The sequence below is a fragment of the Falco naumanni genome, chromosome 8, assembly GCF_017639655.2.
Source record: "Falco naumanni isolate bFalNau1 chromosome 8, bFalNau1.pat, whole genome shotgun sequence".
Taxonomy (NCBI): Eukaryota; Metazoa; Chordata; class Aves; order Falconiformes; family Falconidae; genus Falco; species Falco naumanni.
In genome coordinates this window covers 23,890,509-23,907,591 of record NC_054061.1, presented here as the reverse complement: position 1 = coordinate 23,907,591, position 17,083 = coordinate 23,890,509, and the positions used below count along the sequence as shown (strand labels likewise).

The 17,083-nt window shown below is 35.5% G+C and overlaps 1 protein-coding gene across 1 annotated transcript in view; it reads right to left on the bottom strand.

Annotated features, from left to right (window-relative positions):
- Positions 1 to 17,083, bottom strand: part of NEB (nebulin) — a 131,236-nt gene that overhangs the window by 104,986 nt on the left and 9,167 nt on the right. Inside the window, exons 6-23 of the mRNA XM_040602846.1 lie at positions 15,712 to 15,816; positions 15,262 to 15,366; positions 15,054 to 15,158; positions 14,211 to 14,315; positions 12,338 to 12,442; positions 12,035 to 12,142; positions 11,158 to 11,274; positions 10,403 to 10,504; positions 10,213 to 10,320; positions 10,025 to 10,129; positions 9,266 to 9,364; positions 6,410 to 6,514; positions 5,937 to 6,044; positions 4,812 to 5,123; positions 3,418 to 3,624; positions 3,072 to 3,176; positions 1,917 to 2,024; positions 718 to 1,029 (exon numbers count right to left, since the gene is read on the bottom strand). Coding sequence (XP_040458780.1) covers positions 718 to 1,029; positions 1,917 to 2,024; positions 3,072 to 3,176; positions 3,418 to 3,624; positions 4,812 to 5,123; positions 5,937 to 6,044; positions 6,410 to 6,514; positions 9,266 to 9,364; positions 10,025 to 10,129; positions 10,213 to 10,320; positions 10,403 to 10,504; positions 11,158 to 11,274; positions 12,035 to 12,142; positions 12,338 to 12,442; positions 14,211 to 14,315; positions 15,054 to 15,158; positions 15,262 to 15,366; positions 15,712 to 15,816 — 2,421 coding nt within the window. The remainder of the gene's footprint in view (positions 1 to 717; positions 1,030 to 1,916; positions 2,025 to 3,071; positions 3,177 to 3,417; positions 3,625 to 4,811; positions 5,124 to 5,936; positions 6,045 to 6,409; positions 6,515 to 9,265; positions 9,365 to 10,024; positions 10,130 to 10,212; positions 10,321 to 10,402; positions 10,505 to 11,157; positions 11,275 to 12,034; positions 12,143 to 12,337; positions 12,443 to 14,210; positions 14,316 to 15,053; positions 15,159 to 15,261; positions 15,367 to 15,711; positions 15,817 to 17,083) is intronic.

The following is a 17,083-nucleotide window of genomic DNA, read 5'->3' as shown; positions in this document are numbered from 1 at the left end:
CATTACCCTCTCCAAACAATGTTTAGAATCTGAAGAACACTTTCAAACAGATTATTAATGTTTTTGGGAATTTCAGATTTGTCAGAACACTGTTAAATAAAGCAGATTAAATGAAACGCTTTCTGGATAAACAAGCAGATGTTAAAGTTACACTAGTGAAAAAAATGGAAACAAGTCACAAAACAATGGAAACTACAAAGTGTTTTTATGAATCCTTCTCATGCATGGCATATGCATCTGTTGGAACACAAAGGCAGGAAGGAAAAGTGAACAAAATAAATAAACCTTAAATCCCTAGATATAATACAATCATACATAATAGATATTTTAAGTAAACAAATAAAATATAGTCAGAATTTAGACCCTGTACATAACCTACGATTTCTGACAATACAAATAATAATCACAGTAACAACACATTGTAATTAGAAATCCAACCACAAAAATACACAAATTAGAAAAACATGTTCATTTGCTGAGAATTAGACAAACATGTAAGAGATCCAGAGCAAGTTGTTATTTGCTAGGCAAGTTCCCTAGAACTTATCAGCTACACATAATTCTGATAACCTTTAGGAAAACACAGGGTTCCAGACCAGACATTTACATCTTAATCTACTGTTAATCCAATATAGTTCATTTTTTAGCCTTAAAAGGTTAATAGTGTAACACACTCACTATGGGAAGATAAAAATGAGCTGATTAATCATTACATACGTCACTCTGAAGCTGCATCACATTTCTTGATAGCTCCAGATTCATAGAATCAGGTAAGAGTGTATAATTGTGAATTGGTTGTTTATAGCCAGTATCTGTGATTGCTTCCTGGGCTTTCTTGGCAGCCATCACGCTGAACATATCCAAAGGAGTATGATATCTGGTCTTGTTCACTTCGTAATCTTTCCTGTATTCACGATCTGATTGTATTTTGGCCACATTCATGTAATGAACAAGTTTAGGGTCATCCTGCAGGCTACGATATCCAACCTGTTTGCCTTTATCTTTCTCATATGATTCCTTGTACTTGTACTAGAGACAAAGGAAAAGAAAACCTTACCAACTTTGGAAAAAGAAAACATACTTTTGATAATTTTAATACTTTGAAATTCAGTATTTTAACAACTGCAGTTCATCTTACACACTTGTAAATTGTTTTTCAGACAGCATAGGATTATTCAGGTCAAAAAAGAAGAGAGGATTGCTGGATTTCCCAGCTTGTCTTGACCTCTGGTATACCCCTGTATAAATCTAGATATGCAGTTACATGCCTTCCCTTGGCATTGCCCCTGCCATATTGTATTTTACTTCCACAGACCTCTAAGTCCCAGGAACATTCAGCTTTCAATTAAAAGACTAGCATAATAATATATTACTGAAAAGCCCAAGACTACCAACTAGATATCCCAATATTCAGCTATTGGAAGGAGGCATGTTTAAGTGGGGAGTGGAAGCCATTTGCAGCATATTGCTAAAGTTAGTGTATTTATTTCTGTGTTCCAGATCTCCTTTCCTGGCTTGTGTCAGATGGCACACCACACTTTGCTGTTGCAGTTGACACAGCTGCCTGAAAACAGCCACATTTCTGTACAGCTCCAGGAGTACTAGACAAGTAGAAGTACAGGCCTCCATCAATACAGCATAGGTAAATTATAACAAATTAACTTTCAAATAAGCTGGTGAATAATTGAAGCCCATACAAAAAAACCCAGCTCACCAGCATTCACATACATTACGATGCATTTCCAAAGAAACAGGTTTTTTTCAGAGGTTCATGTAAACATCTGAATTGTTATTTCACAGTATCATAAGAGTTTCATTTCTCACAGTTAGGTGTCTCTATGCCATTATATAGCACAATATGCTACAGAGAGCTGTAAGTAGATGTATGTATTCCACTTTATGTAAATTATACTTACATCACTCGCAATATTTCGAGAAGCTTTAGCAGCAATAATAGGAATGGCGTCTGGTTTCAGATCATATCCTTTGGCGATGGTTTTTTTCCAGTCTGCTTTGTAGTTAGCCTTATAGGGAAAAAAAGGTATGAGTTTGCAATATTAGGAATTTTAGCAATTTTATCAAAGTTGTTTAAGCCCATATTTTTATTATTGTTATAGGAATCACAATATTCAGTTTATTCTATGCAACTGCAAGGAAAAATTTTAACCTGTACACAAACTACAGTAATATTATGATAGATAAACCTACTACAAAGATAGGAGAGTCCTTCAAGATAACCAGTTTAATTCATCTAGCTAAAATCATTAACTCCATAAGCTTTTTTTGCAGTTTTTATACAGAACAACTATCAGTGGCATTTTTGCCCTTGCTTAAGCAAACCGCTTTTTCATTTGACTGAACCTTCAGAAATTTCTCCTGTTAGCTTCAAAATCAGGCTTTGTGGTCTTAAGCAACTGAAGAAAGCAGTCTGGCTGATCTTTTGTTAGCAGTTAACATCTCCATAGACTGACAGTATTTCAAAGCTGTTAAAGGACATGTCAGCTTTTACCTAGTTGCTGGAGGCCTGATAATGCCACCAAAAACTCTAATATTGAGCAGGCAATTAAATCGATCAGTGGAGATCTTTATGGGGCTGGATGGATACAAGAAGTGACGGAAAGTAGGCAGAGTAGTAGCTGAGTGGCAGAAAAAGGCATTGCTATCATTCCACTGGATGAATTAATTTCCTTTGTAAGCCCAGCAGCAGGAAGGAACACGAAAACTTGTACTGCTTGCCTAGGCAATGTGTTTTACATAAAAGTAGATAACATAACTCTCCAGACCTATAGGAATCTGAACAATAAGTCATGCTGGTTTTCCCATTCAGTCTAGCCAAGGAGTCTGGCAATAAAGCACTGAAATGCATTTACATTCATGGGTGCTCAGACAATTTAGAAATCTGCTTAACAAGCACGAAACTCATTGACTTCTAGAAGTTAAAGTTTAGCTGAATTCAGAGCTTGTGCATTTATATATTCAATATCAATAGCAAAAATAATTTTCATGTATTCATGCTATAAGTAAATGACAAATAAATATATTATTGAACAAACTATTGGTTATATGCTCACATCACTCAAATTGAAGGCATTGACCCTGGCTTGAATAAACTGAGGAACATCAGGATCCAGGGTGTATTTGTGTTTTACTTTTTCACCCTCTCGCTTATATGTTACCTGCAAGGAAAAATAAACAAATACTTGTTGACAAGTACAAGGTAGGTAAGGTAATACTACTGTTCACAAACAGAAACAATGCAACAATTCTTAATTCTTACCATCAAACTGCAATTTTACTATTTTTACAGGTTTAAAATTTAACTTTTATTTAGATGGACTATCAGACATAACGTATAAATCATAAATATGGTAAAAAAATAAAATCACTATATTGCATTAATAATGAAACATTTCTTACATCACTCAGTTGCTTGGTGTTGTGCTGAGCTAAAACCATTGGTATTGAATCTGGTATACTTGTAAATTTGATGGTGTCTGGGTGCTGACGGTATTTCTTTTCATTTAATGCATCTCCAGCCTTTTTAGCTTTTTCAACATCCAGAGAACCGAGAGGACTCCATCCAATACCCTTGAACCAGCTGTTATACTCTTCTTTGTATGCATTCTGAAGGAGATAAAGCCTCATGGGTCAAGATTTTCCCACAGAACTGGAATAATTCTGTTTAAAACAATAGTCACATATTCTAGCTAATGTGTTCTACATTAGCAGGAAATATTTATAAATTCTTGAAGGGAACAACAGGTATTTCTTATGTTTCCCTGTGATTTTATAAGGAAGAAAATAAGCTATTGTATTTTTGATTCATTATTAATTTCTTTTAAACTGTAACATCCCTGCAGTATTTACTAATCTTTTTTTTTTTTTTACGCATGTGAAAAATTTCATGAACTTTCAATTCTTAATAACTTCTAAACGACTACATAGTGACCATTTAACATGATTTAATTTGTTCTGCGTTTCAGCAGACCCTGTGAGATTTGCCTTGTACAAAAGTTCACAGAGCAGAGGCTCAGGTTTTGGTTTTTTTCCTATGGTTCCTCCTACAGTAAAATATGCAGAATTCACAGACTGCAAATGAAAAATTTATCCTGGCTACAAGATATGCAGAAGGTTATCCCGTATAAACATTCAGACAGGATTAATGCACAGCCTAAATGCAAGGATATTGTGGACACTCATTTTTAAGGCCTTTCTGTGTTTTAACTCTAAAATGAGTGGTCCTCCACAGGGATCCATACACAAAGGTGTGCAGAGTGCAACCATGTATTGCTCAGGCAACTGTTTGAAATTCTGTATCTGCAAGAAGGACTGAGAAGGTCCCAGGAGAGATCTCCTATGCTAGAGATCTCCAGAATGTATTTCTAATAATATCAATAGTTACATTGTTTCCACTCCCTCATCCTAAATAGTTAATGATAGTCCAACTACACTATCATATCTATCTTGTGAAGAGAAAGCAAGACAACTTAAGATAAGTCTTAAAGCATAAAATGAAATTGTTAGTTGCAAAATAAAGTTTCCTGAGGAAATGTGAAAAGTACATTCAGATTCAATATTCCAGAAGCCTGCCCTTCACTGATTTGCCAACATCAAAATCCTGTTGAGCTGAACTCACCGGGAATTTGATATTTCTAAATACCACCAACAACTGATAATGATCTTCCCCAAGACATAAAAAAACCAGACCATTCCCATACAGTAATGGCAATTTTCCCTGAATATAAAATCACATTTTATTTTCACAGAGTGAAGGAAAACATCCATGAAATTGCAGTCACTGAAATACTTACATCACTCTGAATTTGCATCATGTTCTTTGCAAGCTCAACATCCATGGCATCTGGCAGGTAAGTGTAGTGATGAATCAAATTTTTGTAGTGGGCATTAGAAGCTATATCCTGAGACTGTTTAGCAGCCTGGATACTGTACATGTCAGGAGGTGTATGATAGTTAGTCTTGGTCTTCTCGTAGTCTTTCTTGTACTCACGCTCAGACTGAATCTTTGCTACATTCATGTAGTGGACAAGCTTAGGGTCATCTTGCAGGCTTCTGAAGCCAAACTGTTTTCCTTTAGCCTTTTCATATGCTTCTTTATATTTATACTAGAAACAGAGGAAAGAGATCAAATGTACTGTGGCATGGCTACTGATGTCCACAGTAATGAAAAAGAAAAGAAAAGCTCTCATGACCTCCACTGGAAAAAAAAGCTTCAAACAGTTCAGAAAGACAAACTCTTCTAAATGGTACACCTAGCAACTGTTCTTACTTTAGTTTTTCTTGCTCCACCATCTAAGCCTGTACACAACAGGTTATACACACCACAATAAGATTTATCAACATTAGCTTCTCCTGTATGGAAGGGAGAATTTTTCCTAAGCATTCCCACGTGGAAACGTATATTAAAAATACCAGCATAATTGAGGCAATCCTTCTCAAACATTTGAAAGCAATAGCCAACAAAGGCAGTGTGACTGGACAGCTTCCTCTAGTTACATGAAACCACTGAAACATATCCCACTTTATACAATTTCCACTACAAGTCCATCTGATTCATGTGTAAGGCATGCTCCACTGTATAGCCAAAAGCACCCTTATCACATATTGCCTCGTGGTCTGTAAGAAGTAGTGTATTTTCCAGAAATACATCACAAAATGATAGCCAGAACTACTGACTTCATTTCTTCTGCAAAAAGTGGGTTAAGAACACAGTGCAATAGCATTTGCCTATCTAAAGCAAACAAGATGACCATGAAGTAAGTTCTGCACAAACCAAACCTTTGGGAAAGACTAAGAATCTTTCTCATAATACAGACTCTAGTGAGAGTTGTGCAACATATGAGGTCTACCATATGGCCTGTAACAGAAAACATTTTTACTTAATGCCTAAGAAAAGCATACCTGGAATAGATACTTACATCACTAGCAATGTTTCTTGAAGCCTTGGCTTGAGTAATTGGAATAGCATCAAGTGACACATTGTTTCCTTTAGCTATTAGATCATGGTAGTCTTGTTTATAATACACCTAAAAAAGATAAGCCATATTATTCTAGAGAACCTAGTCATCACATGAACCATATGCAAGTCAAAGCTACTCCTAAGCTACTCCAGGTACTTTATAAGCAGATGCAGTGGGGATCATACACATTTATCAGTTTTCATTCATGAGAACAGATTTATCTATTAACTAAATTGATTAAATAATCACACGATTAAATGGTATCTGGTTGGAAATTCAAATGACGCCAAGAATGAAAAATTATAGTGATACAAGTTGATTATATTGATCTGAAGATCACTGAAAGGAATCTGCAATATGAGTGTATCCGTAACATATTACTCAAAAATTCATTAACAATGTGTAAAGCATATTGTAAAGAAGTCACTTACATCACTGACGTTAGCTGCATTGTATCTAGCTTGGATAAACTGTGGGACATCTGGGGTAAGAGTATATTTATGTTTAACTTCCTCTCCAGAAGATCTGTATAGTTTCTGTAAAATACATAATACAGAAATAAATTCACCTGTCCTTGTATAGCTAGCCCCAGCTCACTGTATATATTTGATTTTGAAAATGAAGGTACATAGTCATCTATCTCATAAAGATTGAGGCTGCACTTTTCATACAGAATTGATCTTATTGATAGAAGGAACACATCCTAAAAGCTCTATGCAGTTTTTACTCAGTAAAATAAAGCTCTTTAATGGACATAAAACCCCATTTTGGAAAGAGTGGGATAATAAGGGATGGTAGGAGAGTGTAACATAAAATAAAGCTTGCTGGTTTATAATGAAGGGCATATTGTGATTCATCAAATATTCTCTAATCCATTCATTATTGTATGTGGTAAAACATCAATAACCAACCCGAAAATTCACATTTCTTAAATCAAATGTATTTCAAATATACTCAAAATATAAATGGACAGGATCAGCTGATGTGAACTGAAAGAGCCACATGATTTCCACAGGCATTTGCAGACTTAGACCAGGAAATTACTTAGGCAAAATCAGAGTACAAAACAATGACAACAGAGAAACACTTTAGGCTAATAGCACTTTAAAAATTTTCAAATAAAATGCTCAACTCTTCAGTGGATACATCTCTACTTTACTATAACACCCATTTTTTTCCTCTACTTACATCATTGAGTTGAACTGAATTCTGTTTGGCTTGGACCATTACCGGAGAGTCTACCACACTTGTAAATTTAATGGTGTCTGGGTGCTGACGATATTTCTTTTCATTCAAGGCATCTCCAGCTTTTTTAGCTTTTTCTACTTCTAGTGAGCCAATGGGGATCCAACCAATGCCTTTCATCCAGTTGTTATATTCTGCTTTGTATGCATTCTAATAAAGAAGTGAAAACAACATTTGAAAAGTTAGGAATTAGAAAAAAAATATTCAGGGACCTCTCCTGAGTTTTCATGGTTTTTGCTTAGGCATCTCAAAAAAAAATTCTGTTCTCAGGAGGTTTTACTTACATCACTCTGAATTTCCATCATATTTTTTGTCAGCTCCACATTCATTGCATCTGGCAAATAAGTATAGTGGTGTAGGAGGTTCTTGTAATTAGTATTGCTGGCAATTTCTTGAGCCTTCTTGGCACCAACAACATTGACCATATCCATTGGAATGTTGTACTTAGTTTTTGTTTTCTCATAATCTTTCTTGTACTCTCGGTCAGACTGCATCTTGGCTACCTTCATATAATGAACGAGTTTGGGATCATCTTGGAGGCTCTTGAAGCCAACGAGTTTACCCTTGGCAAGTTCATAGTCTTTTTTATAGTTAACCTGTTGGAATATAATAGAACACAGAGAATAATATCTTAAGTGTAGTAATTTATCAATAAGTAAACTAAAAGTAAAGACTACCCTTTGTTTTCTACAGAGTATCCCTCACATTTAAGTCAGTGACCATTCATCTTAATAAAACCAGACACATATCTCTTTACGCTTCACCGCTACATGAATCAGTTAGCTTTCAAAGTAACATTATTTCACTTGTACTGATCATAAGAGGGAAAGGAGTCTTAAAATACTAAGGGACTTCTGCAAGGCCATCCCCAAGAATCCACCCAAAACCTAGAGTGATGTCCTAGAGTCTTCCATCTCATTTACAACCAGGCCGATAACTAAGGACAGAGAGAATTCAGGGGTCCACTGTTCATGGAGCTGTCACTACTGACCTACTCCTCATGATCTCCCTTAACCATACTGAAGTGCAAGACAGCCTATTTATTCACAGAGAATTACATAATGAATCAGCCTTTTCTAAATGTAATTATACAAATGCATTAGTGAAGCAACGGAACACCAATAAAAATAACTGTTTAAATATATCTAGTAACAGACACAAAAAAGGCAATTAGAATTATCCTTCAAATATCCTTAATAAGCATGATTGCAAACATTTTGTAAGTAAACTCTTTTGAAGTAAACAGTTCTTTTAATAAGGATATACTTACATCACTGGCAGCCCGCCTAGCAGATTTGGCAGCTTGGATAGGAATAGCATCACTTTTTAGATCATAGCCCTTTGATTTTAATTCTTCCAATCCCATTTTGTAATAGTTCTAGAAGACAAGATGTATTTTGAATGATCAGTTTCTAGCTAACAGAAGCTTCATATAGTAAGTTCAATCAAAAACTCTAGATTCAAAATATACTTACATCACTAATATTGTAGGCATTAACTTTAGCCTGTATAAACTGGGGCACATCTGGAGGGAGGTGGTACTTGTGAATAATCTCCTGACCTTTGGACTTATATATTATCTGCAAAGAAAAATAAAGAAATTTAGCAGCCCAGTATTTATAGGTTGTAAATGCTTAATAATGCTGAGTGACACAACTTAAAGATCTTGTGTTGCCTCACTCACAAACACAGATTAAATCCTAGTCCTTGCCAAGTGAATGTTCTAAACTCTGCTGATTTAACTGGTGTGATGATGAATACATTAAGAATGATGGAGATAAACAAAATTACAAACATACATACTAAAAATTGACGTGAACAGCCAATTGAAAAACTAAAAGAAATCTGATTTCCAGGTGATGCTCCACTGGAACAGAACTGCGAATACACACAACTGGTTTTGTGCTTGTGTGTGTGTGTATGCACATACGTCCACCTACACATTTCAGGAGTCCTCATAAAATAGGATGATAAAGTGAAGGTGGCCACAGTGCAGTAATTGATAATGTCAGAGTACAGTAACGTTTTCTAAGTTCACTTACATCACTCAGTTGTTTGCTGTTGATCTCTGCTTGCTTCTGTACTGGAGAGTCAGTCACTTGAGTAAATTTGGTTTGATCAGGATGCTTTTTGTAGGTGTGCTGAAGGAAGACAATAAACATACTTGCAGAAATTGCATATAAGCCAAATTACTTTGTAAGACACAGCAATGTAGTGTTACCGGGGATAGTTAGCAATTATGGCATGCACGCAGATAAACACTGTTGTCACAATGGTTCTCACGTTACTTTTTAACATCATCAGAGAGCAAATAATTTTTTGAATTATTTTTAAAGTATGAACATAAAATATTTTAATAGGTATATAAATATTATAATGTATAGTATATATTATACACATTATAGTATCTGCATTTTAGTATCTTTTATGCAAATATATGCTTGAAGTATTTTCCAAGTATTGAGTAAGTAAATAAAATTAGTATTACCGAAGTAACTAAAGTACTTTTAAAGTATTAATGTAAAAATATGTTGATTTAAGCAGGTAAATGCTTGAGACTCATTCTTCATTTTATGTTTTCACTTGTTAAAAAACAGATTGTGCTGTATCTCTCTTGATCACTAGATGTCACAAAAGGCTCTAAAATACAGATGAATATGGTTTTCAAAAGGCACACATGCTAATATGGCCAAATTCAAAATCATCGAAGTTAACAGGAATCACTAAATTTCTACATGCCTCAGAAGCAGATACTCTGCATGTAGTTGGTCACTTGATAACCCCTACCGTCCTGTACTTACATCTTTACACTGCTCTAACTTCTTAATAGCTTCATACTCTGGAGTTATGGTCTGAGGGAAGTAGCATTTTGTCTTTTCCTCCTCATAATCTGCTTTGTAATTTTTCTAGGAATAAAATCAACATTCAGTAAGAAACCATAATTGAGCTTTCTCTGAAATGGTGAAAACAGAATGATCACCACACTTACATCACTCTTCATAGCTTCAACTTGCATGCAGTGTGTATGATGTGGGTCCTCAAAGCTGCCCAAATAGTGTCCTAAAATATTCTTTTGATATGCATCTTTATATTTTGCCTGGAAATATAATCACAAGTTGATAAACAAAAGTAATCAAGAGTATCAGTACTGAACAACGTAACATAAATGAAATACATACATCACTAAAATTCTTCAGAAGAGTATCAGTCTGGAACTTTGGTGTGTCACAGTAATTCATGCTGGTTCCTTTTGATTGTTCATAGGCTTCTTTGTATAATTTCTGCAAAAGAAAATAACGTCAGATAATGCAGTGGATTTCACTGCAACTCACTCACTTAAAAATCACGAGTAAAATTGTGAAATGATTGCGAAGAAAAGCTTTCCCAGAAGACTGAAAAACAGATGATACCTTATTCCCAATGATTTTTTTAAAAAACCTTTTTTTAGTGACTATTAGGTTTGTGAGGGAAGACAGAAAGGTCTGACTGATGGTTTTTGAACTTCTGGCACTGAGAAATATGCAATCTCTTCCCATACAGATGAAAACAGCAAGAAGAGACAAATCAAGAAAGTCATTACAGTCAGTAACCAGTATATAATAAATATGAATACCACATATTTAATCATTATTGACATCAGATTAAGTTCCTTAAAGCAGTAAGGGAAAAACTGTCATCTTGTGACCCATTTTCCATGGGGATCTAAATGAACCTTAAAATAATTAGCTATCCCTGTAACATCCCACAGCTATTGTTACACTCTGCTGTGGAGAAATGATTCCTTATCTACACCATTCCGGTTAGTGGTATCTCACAACAAATGTTGGTCTATATAACTGAATATACTAAGACATCCAAAGGAGAAGCCTTGTGAAGAACTGACTTTGGTCAGTACATGACTGAAATAATCCAGCTGTACTTTGATAATACTTACATCACTCAGCGCATTTCCTGCAGCTTTTAACTGCCTCAGCAGTGGGTTCTCTGTAGCAGGAAGCACATTATAATCTGCAATAGCTTTGTTCTTTTCATAGTCTGCTCTGTATTTTACCTTTAAAAAAAGTAAAAAGAATAAGAGTGAGGTTTTAAAAATCAGTATTAAAAGCCAAACGCTCGCTAACCTGTATCAACTTGAAGTTTTCACGAAAATTTCACCTGTTTTTTACTTATTACTCATAATGGCAAAGGACCATAAAAGACACTCAGACCACAGGAGTGTATGCATGACGAGATGGGAGGCAGGGTCACAAGATAAGCGAGAGCTATTTAGCAGATGTTCTCACCTCTAAATTCCCTCTCCAAACATTGGCATTTTTCAACTATCAGTTGATACCTCAGAATAGTCACATTTTTAAAATTAATGGCATAAGATTGCCCTTGCTGATGCATATACTATTGCAGAATATGCAGAAGCCAGACAAATTCTGTATTTTGAACAAAAGACAGGTCAGCACAACACTGAGATACACTGAGCAAGGACAAATAAACAGGAAAATATAGAGCCAAATTCAGCTAGCTTAACTGGTCTCAATAAACAGTATTGATTTGTTTCAACTAAAAATCAGACACGTAACATAATCAGAACAAACAATGAAGCAAATTCTACTTCACTGAAAGCAAATTCTACTTCATTGTGGACGATCATAAGCATGGCTAGGAGTTGTTAAAAGCTTCCTAGGGGCAAGCACACAAGAATACATCTTTTACATGTAAGAAAACATTTTTGACACTTGACAAAACAGTTTCAGCATAAACTGGCCTGGCTTGAGAACTATACTCAAGCTAAACAAATAGGAGCACACATAACATACCTTACTGACATTATCTGACACTCGCTTATTAGCTTCATACTCTGGAGTTTCAGTCTGCATAAAGTAGATTTGGTCTTTTACACTTTCAAAGTCTTCCTGGTATTTTCTCTGTTAGGAACAGAGACAAACAGATAACAATGTATCAAATGCACTTACATTATAAATCAGACATCCATGAAGTAGCTTATTTAGAAAAAGAGAAATACCACAAATGGAGCAGGCAAAATTAAGCAGTATTTTCCATGTTAACATAAACAGAGGATAAAGCTGTTCTTTTCAAGACTTTCTGAAGAATTCACTTACCATACTTATATTTTCTGCATTCATTTTCGCAATTGCAACATCATAGCATGGAGTTTGACTCCATTTGCCTTTTATATTGTCTTTATAGTCCTTGTGGTAAACAATCTGTAACAAAATAATTTTAAAAATTCAATCCCCAAGATACAGCTCAATTTTCACTTGACAGATTTGTTTTCAAAAGTCTTCTTTTTAAAGTTGCTTCACATTTTACATCTGCCTTATAACCACTTCATCAGTTATTGTCAACAACACCTCAAATATGATTTGGCCTGATCACTTCAGCAATCAGTTATTTCTCTTAGTACCTTCCCTGACCAAAAAAAGACAAATAGGTGATCTCTTCTAAAAACATCATCTCTTCTAGAAGACAGTTAGGAATAAGAAAATCTCTCTATGACACATCACTAACATATTCCTTGAGTTCTGTTTTCTTATTGGTCACATAATATTGGAAAGTAGTATCACCTTTTGGTTAAGCCAGAATTTATTGTTATTGCTGATGAAACTTGTTATAAAGCAAACCCTTTTAATACATGGATTTCTTGGTATATGTGATTTCTATTAAACTATGCAAGCACACAGGAATCAACTATTAACTGTTTAAACAGACAGATCCTGCCTGTCTAATAACAAAACATCTTCCTGAGTTTTGGCATTTTCAGCCACAGTAGCATTGCTTAGGACAAAAAATACAACATCTCCAATGCCCTTTTAATTGGTACCACATTGATAAAAGAACATCCATGTCAAAAATAACCTTTAAAATGTCTACATTTTATTGCTTTGGAGATACCTATATAGTTTACTATTTTATTCATTTCAAAGAATTATGATACTGATCTTGCTTTTAACATGTCTAAAAATTTTCTTGATGACAACTGAGCTATGGAAGAATAAGATTAAAGAATTTTTCCCTAAATGATATAGTACCTTCTTTCACTTCCCAAATGGGTTCACTACAATACTTTCTTAGTGGTTTTGCAACGATAAGTAAATACTGTGACTCTCTAATTTTAAACATTAGGTAATTTTCAACACACAGCAATAAAACAACGGCTGTCCTCTTCATAATAGCTAAATTCTGAATTGAGTTAAAATCCTACTTCTGCTGACAAGATTATGCAACATAGTTCCAGTTTCTTCAGCAAAAGTTGGTCTTCCTGTATTTCAATTCACTTCCTGCATTCCTCAGCTGTGTTTTATTCTAAGTATGCCTAAAATCCATTGACAAGGACTGGTGCCAGAGTCTTTGTTAATAATGCCACACAGTTTTAATTTAATTTAATGTTGCATGTTACTTGTTAATTTGGAATGCAAATCAGGAAATGGTGATCTAAGTTGTCAGACGCTTCCACTGATTGGTATCCATGAACTTAGGAATGCTTGGGATATGTACATGTACAATGGTTTGACACTGAAATGAACATTTAGAATGTATTCTGCACAGTTGACCTAGGTAACTTTTCAGCTAAATAGAGTTATTCCTTGTATGCAAGTAACTCTCTCCAAAGCCAGATATGTATTTACATGTCATTGTTTACATTTAAGAGAATAGCAAAATGGTTGTTGTAAAGCAGGAGACAGAAAAAAAAAGCCGGAGAATAGCAAGTAATGTGTGTATGGTAGAAGCAGAAATGTTTTGTAAAAACTAAATTCACTGACAAGAATAAAGTTTTGCCTTTCTGCTGTGACTGGGCAGGATTTTCTCCGAGGCGCTTGAGGAAAAAAGGAACTTACTTCTACCACTGGAAATCAAAGAGGCCTTCATATGAGTTCTGGTCTTTTATTTTGCTTTCACTTCCTTTAAGAGCCTTTTTGCCTTTCTAACTCCAAAATTGAGGTTTCTACAGAAAGAACACTGCATTCTACTCACATCGCTCAGCTGCCTTGTCACTTTCTTGGCTTGTTCTACATCAGGTGGATCTGGCAGAGAAGTATATTTAGATTTTCGTTCATCATGTCCTTTTTTGTAGACAATCTGAAAATATGAAAGAAGTAAACATTTACAGTAACTACCAACTTAAGCGTCAAAGCATTTACTCTTAACTCTGCTAACACCACCATTAAAGAAAGTAGTTCTGTCTACAGCTACTGCAGTATAAACTCTTTCAATCAATGTATTCTGGAGGACTACTGAGAAGTCTCTTATCAAGAGACAGTGAAAAAGAATCAGTTCCCTGGGGAGATCTTCAAGTATATTACTCTGTTGCTCCTGGTAAACATGGACTAGTGAACTTCTGGACATCTGCAAAATTCACTGAAATCTTAAGAGAGACCTGAAATTCTTGGTTGGGGAGTTCTACCTATCTAAGTATCAGCAAATCCATACAGCCAGACAAGTTCCCCACTTTTCTTATCGCTGTTTCAGAAAGACAGATTTGTAGACCCACAAGAGTGAACTGGGCTTACAGCCAACCCTCAGAGTTTCTCCACATATTTTTAGAGATACTCGAGGTCTTCTTACTGATTACCTTAGAAGATCTTCAATAAAAATTATTTCATTCATTCGTAAATCCGGCATCAAATTTGCAACACATTTATACTTGAATATACAGTACGTATTTTTCTATTGAAATAGCACTATTATCAGAGCTAACTATCAGTGCATACCTATGCATTTGTATTTTCTGTTCCATTATGAGGTTTTTATAATGTGGAAATCCACCAAGTTAAACTGTAAGAGTGACCCAACTGTCAATTAGGCTTTGATACTTACATCACTCAGAGTCTTTTGAGCCTGTGCCACCCTTCTGAGCTCCGGACTGTCATTGTATGGATAGAATAATGTTTTGTCTCCTTCCCAGTCTTCAGTATAGAGTTTCTGAAAACCAGAAATGCCAGAATACTCATTATGAATTAATCTCTGACTTGGAATGCTTCTTGCACTTCAGCTGCCTAGATCTGCGATATTTTTTTTTTCTTACCTTACTGAACATTGCTGTGTTTTTTATTGCATTAACAAGCTCTGGAGCATCTGGAGGCAGCAGGTACTTGTCCTTATTCTCCTCCCAGTTCTGTTTATATAATACCTGGAAAGAAAGATCAGCATGTCAGTTACACTATCATTAGTAAAATATTTATTTTTGTGAGTAAAATACCTGCTTTAAAGATATTTTGAAAGTGAAAGTCTCAAACCAGTGACATTTGAAGACATCAACTGGAAACATTTAAGATTTTTTTATATATATATATATATATATATATATATATGCATGCACACACTTGTCCTCTCAACTTCTCTGCTATCTCTCCCTGCACTTCTAAACCATTCTATAAACATTGATTTAGTGCTCTGTGCTCAGAACTTGTTCATATCAGCAACATCATGATCTGCTAATGTTGACAAGGCTTCCAGAAAATCAGAACTTGCTCACCTTGCTCACTTGCTGTGACACCTTCTTTGCATGTTCTATATCCTTGGCCTTTTCATCAACATGGCAAATAGTTCTGGCAGCTTCACCAGCCATGCGGTATTTAACCTAGATCAATGCACAAGAAAACACATTTATTCCTTCACCAAAAACTGACCTACTTTTTTTTTTTTTTTGAAAAAAAGCTGGGTATTGACATTTTGACACTTCATACTGTAAACGTTCAAAACCTGAATTTAATAAAGTATTTAGGACTAGTTGCTCTTTAGAAATGAAGGCTATGGAAACAAATGGATTTAGAAATAAATGCAGCTTCGAGATGGTTTCAAGAGAAGTTAGAGGTAGTGCCCTTCTGTAATCACAGAGTTCTTTCTAAGAGTACTTCCACCCTGTATGATGAGATAGAGAGATCCCCATGCTATGCAGTATATCTCAATTTCACAGCCCATCGCCATGTAAACACTAGCTGTAGTTCCAAAACCAATACAGCCACATCACCATGGCAAACCAGGAGCTTGGGCACAAAATGATCCTAATGCAGTTATAACTGCTCCCAGCTTGACAGCAGGCTCAGTTAGCATTAGTGCATAGATAGCTGCATCACATTCCTCAGTGTATCCTGAGTCAGGAGTGGAGCAGAATTTAATGCACTCTTCTCCTTAACACTGGTTAGGTTAGGTTAGGTGACTACCCTCTCAGCTTTAGAGGTTCCCATTCTTAGGGACTCAACTCTCCTCATTTACTGTACCAAGAATTAAGAAGCTTTTGTAGGTGGATTTCAGTTTCCCTGAAGCTGTGAGGTGCATTGTTGGAAGGTAGACTAGAGCTGCTTAAAAGAAAGAGGGGAGGATGAGCTAGCTTCCAGGACTAGAGGCACTGCATCTGTGAGGCAAGTGCACTTACACTAGCTTTCAAAGGCAGATCACTAAGAGTGGGATTCACACAGAAGGGACAACACATCTTGGAAAATCCCAAAGTAAATGACCAGATGTACAGAAGTTCATTTTGCAACACTAGGAAAATCTAAGCATCTTTTTTCCAGGATGTCTTTAGGCAACAGATTTTAAGCTGCTTTATAAAACCAAAAATGTTTAAAAACATTTTAAAACAAAATTCTAGGGTTATTTACCTAGTACACAACCTCAACAAAAATTCATCAGGCACATCATTAATGATGACTGCAGGACAAAGTGTTTGGAATCTTTAATTTCAGTGGTATCACCATCATCTCCTGTGCCTGTAACTTCTGATCAGAAATTCTCAAACCCCTTTAGGCACAATGAAGCAGGGCTATTATTCAGCTAGAAAGGAACCATCACATCTCCCTTCCTGAAAAGCCAAAATTCCAACCTACATCATAGAATTCAATTCTGTC